The sequence below is a fragment of the Lampetra fluviatilis genome, chromosome 25 (assembly GCF_964198595.1).
Source record: "Lampetra fluviatilis chromosome 25, kcLamFluv1.1, whole genome shotgun sequence".
NCBI classification, from domain to species: domain Eukaryota; kingdom Metazoa; phylum Chordata; class Hyperoartia; order Petromyzontiformes; family Petromyzontidae; genus Lampetra; species Lampetra fluviatilis.
Genome location: NC_136299.1, coordinates 12,084,158 through 12,091,234, shown reverse-complemented (window position 1 = coordinate 12,091,234; position 7,077 = coordinate 12,084,158). Strand labels below are relative to the sequence as shown.

General features: G+C 46.6%; 1 protein-coding gene across 1 annotated transcript; it reads right to left on the bottom strand.

The window, feature by feature from the left end:
* Positions 1-4,592: 4,592 nt before the first annotated feature.
* On the bottom strand, positions 4,593-6,874 carry LOC144941917 (S-geranylgeranyl-glutathione receptor P2RY8-like). The gene has a single exon (XM_078868418.1). The coding sequence runs from the start codon at positions 6,684-6,686 to the stop codon at positions 5,628-5,630; it is 1,059 nt and encodes a 352-aa protein (XP_078724544.1). The 5' UTR covers positions 6,687-6,874; the 3' UTR covers positions 4,593-5,627.
* Positions 6,875-7,077: the final 203 nt, after the last annotated feature.

The following is a 7,077-nucleotide window of genomic DNA, read 5'->3' as shown; positions in this document are numbered from 1 at the left end:
GCGCGCGCCCATTGGCCGAAACCCGCAGCGCCGGACAATCGGAGCTCGAGGCGGGCGGCGCGAGGGGGCCGCGCGGCAACCCGCCAGCCAATGAGCGCGCGCGGAAGCGTCTCGGCGGGGCTTGTATGCGCTGGGGAATGTAAGTGGGGGCAGCTGCGCGTCTGCTCGTAGGTTTACAGTAAAGGGAGGCGAGGACCTCCCCAACCCCTCCCCCCCACCCCCCAACTCCTCCCCCACCACCCCCCAACTCCTCCCCCACCACCCCCACCCCAACCCCTCCCCACCACCCCCACCCCAACCCCTCCCCCCCACCCCACCCCCCAACTCCTCCCCCACCACCCCTACCCCAACCCCTCCCCCCCACCCCACCCCCCAACTCCTCCCCCACCACCCCCACCCCAACCCCTCCCCCACCACCCCCACCCCAACCCCTCCCCCACCACCCCCCGGTCACCTCCATCCCATTCGTTCGCTCAACACAGAATGAGGCAGCGAGCGAGGTTCCTCTATCACGAGATGTATTGATCCGAGAGAAACCCCAGGAGCTACTGGAGATCTTCCCCGCCCCAAGGCCCCACAGACGTCCCAGCAGGGGCGGCTCATCGAGTTTGTGAATCATACATCTGTATTTAGGCTACAGGAGGAATCCGATGAGCTGTGTACAGTTAATTTCCCACAGATGGCCAGTAGGGACAGGGCATGATGTTACAATAACAACGATACGAAAACACTATCGGAGTGTAAAGTATAGGAAAGGTTAAACAAAATCACTTTTAAAAAGTATGCAAATAAAACTCAACACATTTTTTTTTTATCTTACCAGGTAATGCCCACTGAACTATTAGCTTCTCTTTCGGAAGCGATTTGGCCATAAATGACATCTCAACGAAGTGGCTTGTCAGTGTAGAAATTAAAAGCGGTAAAACATTTATAAATAATCGACTATTGACCATCAAGTCTAAAAAGCAAACCTCCGACTATGTTTAAATTTTCCCGGGTCTCATCAAGCAAGAGTCAGGCGTGTTTTACAAACGCTGCTGGGCTTTCAGATGTTCAGACGTTATTGCCAAGCGCACTCCAAATACATTATTGGGATCCAGTTGAACATGAAATGAGGGGTCATGTATTTCCACGTACAAATAAAATGCAAACCAGTCTGTTGAAGTTCTAATATTGTCCGGCAGGATTTCTTTCAGAAAGAAAAACTATACTGGGTTTATATACTCTTTGGTTCTTTCGGTAAAGTCACGTAGGTAACAAAATAAAATAAATTATATATCCATACACCCATCCATCAAATTCACTATGGAAGTGGAAAATGATGGCAAGCTACCATTGCTGGATGTTTTGATCAAGAAGAGGCCTGATGGCTCGTTGGGACATTCCGTTTACAGGAAAGCCACCCACACGGATTCCTATCTAAAGCCTGACTCCCACCACCATCCGGCCCAGAAGAATTCACTCATCAAAACACCATAGGGCCTGCTGCATCTCCGACCAGCATCGCCTAGCCAGTGAACTGGAGCACGTACACCAAGCCCTCAAGATGAATGGAAACTGAGACCGCACAATCCGCAAAGCTGTATCCCCAACCATGGGGAGACAACCATCTGAGGACCCAATCAAAACCATCACCTTGCCATACATAGCAGGTGTTACCAAAACGATTTCCAAAATCTTAAACAAACACAAGGTCCAGGTCCGATTCAATACAGTACACAAAATTCGTTATTTGATCCCATCTGTGAAGGATATCATTCCTGACATGCAATACCCTGGTGTCTACAAAGTAAGTTGTGTCTGCGGCAGCAGTTACATTGGGGAAACGAAACGACATGTCTTGGACTTGTCCATATGTCACAGTAGGTAATATATGGAGATAAAAAAACTCTTCTCTTCTGCCACATTACCATTTTCGTTTGTCATTATCAAGGTCAGTTTTCCAAAATCACCCCAAACCACTCTCATTTACTTCTGTAATTCATAATTTAGATATTTATGTAATGTGCGGTAATGTGTTTATTGCAAGTGTGCATGGCAGATATACTCATTACCAGCTTGCATTAAAGTATTTCTTTCATTTCACCATTTCCCGATTACAACATTAAACACATTCATTTCAGATACAGCTCTAATTTGTTCCTGTGGTCGGGTTTGAAAGAGCCATAAAATGATGAATGTAAATGTATTATGTAAGATTTCTTGTTTTTATTATCCCTTCATATCATAAGCTATGATATGGCCTATAATAAATAAGGTCATACAAAAGTCTGTAACTAAGGATGATGCTGGCTCTCTTTATCCCAGGGCTGCATTGTATATGGTTATTAAAGATGTCACTTTTTTGAGGGTCAATTTCCTGCAAATTTATCACCATCCTGTTATCGGTGTCATGCCACCTCTGACCTTTAGACCACACCGTATATGGAAGCACTTTCCTACCCTCTGTGCAAATGAGAATAATTTTTGTCTCAGTCAAGCCAATATTTAATTATCAGAAGTACAATTCCACAAAAAGTATGTGTGTTTAAGTTCACTCGAGCTGACTTTAACACGACATTTTTGCAGTCGACCGCCTCTCCGGAGCATTATCTCCCTTGGCCTCCACTTCCCTGATCACTGGCCATCATCGATACTATGGAAGTACTGTACAGTATGGGATATCGTTGGCTATACCTTTTGATTTTGAAAGGTTGCCAAAAGTCTGGAGGTCCCAAGAGACAGCATCCTATCTCTTTAAACTCAAATAAGTGAGATAATTAAGGACTGTTACTTTCACCTTTTGAGAATAGCCAGGGTGTCGTGCTGCCTACCTCAATTGTTTGTAAAGAATGGTAATTATTGTACGGTCTTATCTCAAATTGTTTACGTGAACACACTCCATGCTGGTTTACCTACATCCCAATTGAAACTCTTACAATTGGCGCAAAACGCAGCAGTCCAAATTAATATTTATTTAAGTGTACAATGCAGTATCATGTCAGAACCACTTTTTAATGATTTGCATTCACTTCCCATCTCTATGAGATGTGAATTGCAGGTTCTCTCGTGAACCAATAAAGCTCTCAAATAACATGGCACTCGATTAGATAACTGATTTGTTTCACATTTACATTCTGGTAAGGGCTCTAAGATGAGCAAATAGAAAGCATACACCTTGCAGCTTCAACATAGGCGTTTCAGAATCACTGATAGAGCTCTAGAAGTCAATAATCGAGTAGTTTTGTTTTGTTGAATGCGACCCTATGATGCAGCTCTGGGATAAAGAGTGCCAGCATAATCTTCAGTTACAGACTAGTAACGAATGGGCATCCGTTGTTTCTTTGACAACCGTTAATAATTGGCTGTGCCAGGTAGTGGCGGGTTTAACGACACGTTTATATTCACGCGGTCTCGCAAAAGCCCCCTCTATTCTGGATAATATTGGTTGCGAAAGCCGACTGTGTGTTAAGCTCTCGAAGTGTTTTGTTCCCGATGGAACACATCTGCCAGAATATGTGGTTTCTGGCTTAAGAATATCAAATGATCAATTTAAATTATATTACAATCGTGTTTTTTTCTTCTTCTTCTCCTGCTACGAATTGGAAACCCAGCGGGCGATAGAGAGTGACGCTTTCAATTGGCAAGTCCTGATCTCTATTTGGGATGAAACCACCAGATGGGGCACGCGAGACGCCATGCGGCTTGTCGCTTGAGTGACTGCACGGCCCTTTTTGTGTAATAGACGAAACAATGAAAACAAAGATACGACATAAATGTTTATTTATAAACCACATTTCACATAAAGGCATATCGAGAACAACTTACATGAAATAAAAATATACAATGCAAATATGCAATGCCCAACACGATCGTTATTACACACCCTAAACATTCAAAGCTTTGTGTAAGGCAAGGGTGGGGAACCTTTGTTCTGCCAAGGGCCATTTGGATATTTATAACATCATTCGCGGGCCATACAAAATTATCCACTTAATATATTTGGTCAAACATTTAATTAACTCGCCCCTAATGCGATGGCTGGAACTGCTTCTCTTTGGCGAGGCGTGCGATGTTAGCCGGTGTTGTTGATGTTGCTACTCGCAAATGCTTTTCCAGGTTTGCTCCTAGATTTATTGAATTTCGAGTTCCGCCTGCGGTTGCCTTGGCAGGGCCAGAGACCAAATGATATCGCGTGACTTATACGGCCCGCGGGCCGGACGTTCCCCACCCCTGGTGTAAGGGGTAAGCAACAAGCAGCGTGTGGTTTACCGCCCGCGGCAAGTGTGACCTTGGCAGACCGTAGCAGGAACCGGGTTGAATCCGAGATATGATACCGCCACCGTATTGCGTTGAACTTTATTGCAGTACACTGCGCAGGTTTGATGGGCCTTTTGGCGTCATCTCGTCCAACACCATGTGAGACTAGGCTCTAAGGAAAGCTGTCTCGGGTGTGGACCAATCAACTTCAAGGACAGTGCATACATTATAAGCGTTATGTTTTTTTGTTTGCATTCTGACTGCAGGTATTGTGGTCGATGCAAACATGACTCCTTGTAAAAAAGGTGTCAGTTTTGTTGCCAGATAAAAGGGTAAAAAACAATTATCAGGTTTGATAAACTTAAGCTGACCCATAAGTACATCCGGAATTGGTATGTAGTATTTGTTTATGGCCGAGTAATGCAGCATGTTGACTTGACGCCATCTAAACATATACCGTAATGGGTTGTTGTTGTTGTTGTTGCACTGGGCAGGAAGTCATGCTCTATGAGCAACACTGGCTAGCCAAGCGTTGGGTGTTGCCCTTCCCCGACGCATTCTGATCACAGGAAGCCACTCCAGCGCTACGTGAACGAACATGCTCCTCTATAGCCTCACCCTGATTGTCTCGCCCAACAATCTATCGGTCATCATGAGTCATTGCAATTGTTCAGCAAGATAATTAACCACGTTTAGACCCTCGTGTGGAAATTGTGGCCGTGTCTTTTATTGAAGCCGGACTGACCGTTGCTTTGCAAAGCAATCCACACCGCCGATTAGCAGGGTTGGCTACGTGCGAAATAAGTTCAACATACATATTCTGGTTAAAATAAACTACACAAATAAAGTCTTCGCATTATTGTTTAATGTTAACATAAGATCGTCAGGGCGCAAACATATCCTTTATACTATGTCTAATAGCATATCCTATCTGGATACTGGAGATCATTCATAACGGACATTTGTGCACAAGCTATAGGGTGATTGATTTCTAGATATTTTACTGATTTATAGAGTTACTCTTATCAATATTTGACTGATGATTGTGAAAGCGATGGCTTCCTCTCTTATCTCGGATAGTGTATGAGTATTGAATGAGTGTACACGCATATTGAGATTGGTGGGAGACTTGTAGAGGCTTTGAAATAAAGGTTTCTCTAATTTCTCACTATTTTGTGGGGCCTCTATGAATGGAGCAACCTGTAAACCCCTTTACACACTGGGGGAAATGGAAACAGGCTTACGTAGTCATGTAAACAACGCTAAACAGGCAAGAGAAATATGATCTAAAGCTTTCACTTTTGTGTGACATACACATCACTGACAACTAACAATGTTTACTTCAACAACATGCATGTTTATGATACATTTTCGTGTTGCACACGTGGTTATGAAGACGTGCCTTTTTCAGATTTGTCATCATCTCCCAGGGGCTCTTTCGCGGTCACGCAGCAGCACAAGAGGCCTCGAACCTTCAGACGGAAGGGCTTGGAGATCGTGTAATAGACGAAAGAGTCCAGGCAGGTGTTAAGGCTCGCCAGAGCCAAGCAGATCTTGTAGACCTTGTAGAGGGACGTGTTGCCTTTCAGCAGTATGCGCAGGACGTGCGTGAACAAAGTGGCGTTGGTGGGCACGAAGCACAGGCAGAAGGCCGTGAGAACCGTGGCGCATAGGAAGATGGACTTCCTCATCTCGACCCTGAGATGGGCACCTTCGCGCGTGCGCCGCCTCAATGAGAGCACGATGGCCACGTAGCAAAACGCCGTGACAGCAAACGGCACGAGGAAGGCCAAGAAGAAGAACCCCAGCGAATACTTGGCCAGAAACAGTCCGTCCTGCTTTGTGAAAACATCCAAGCAGGTGGTGACCGGTCCGAAGTTCGGACCCTTGACGCACGTCACCAGCTGCACGGTGACGGCCGGCACGATGGAAAGGACCATCAGCGCCCACATGACGGCGCTCAGCGCGGCCGCGTACCTCGGGGTCCTCCACGGGCGCGACTTGACCGGATGCACCAGGGCGAGGTAGCGGTCCACGCTGATGCAGGTGAGCAGGAAGATGGAGCAGTGCGCGTTGAGGTAGGTGAGCGACACCACGACGTGGCACAGGACGGTGCCGAAGCGCCAGTCGTTGCCGTTGAAGTTGTAGGCGATGGCGAGCGGGAGGAAGAGCAGGTAGAGGAGGTCAACGGCGGCCAGGTTCTTGGTGAACACGGTGGAGGGCGTGCGCTTCACGTTCACCGTGGGGTTCACGAGGAACCACAGGGCAGCAGCGTTGACCGGCAGGCTGACGATGATGACGATGATGTAGATTATCGGCTGCACTATTTGAGAGCTGTCCCCCTGAAGCCACTGCAGCGTGCTGTTGTCTGTCAGAGTAATACATTTATGGTCGTTGCTCGCGTTAGTGCTGGTGTTGGCGTACCGCAGAACTGCCTCGCTTGCCATGGTGGTGTCAAGTGGCACCCTTAACTTCCACTTATTACACAGGGCTCCTTCTTATGTGGGAGAATAACCCAGATCACTTATCTTGGCCACAATGCTTGCTCTTCCCACCCACTCGATTTGGCAGTGCGAGTTTCGTGGAATTTTCCTTCCTAAAATTCGATTGGTCTCCAACGGCCCATGAATTCTCAATAATTATCGGGGGTATCTTGACTCAAATAAGGACCGCCCGTGTGTGAGGCAAAACTCAATCAAACTTCTTGTAAATGTTCGTGGTGATGGTGCGATGTTCAGAGACGCTTCTCAGAATTGGTTCCAATCTTCAAATAAGGAGGGAACAGGGCGTTGTACTCCTACGTAGGCAGCTGATGGGGCTGACGAGCAGTGACGCTTC

What these genes read in the sequence shown, in the direction of transcription:
- LOC144941917 (XM_078868418.1), bottom strand. Translation starts at nt 6,686, where the DNA reads ATGGCAAGCGAGGCAGTTCTGCGGTACGCCAACACCAGCACTAACGCG.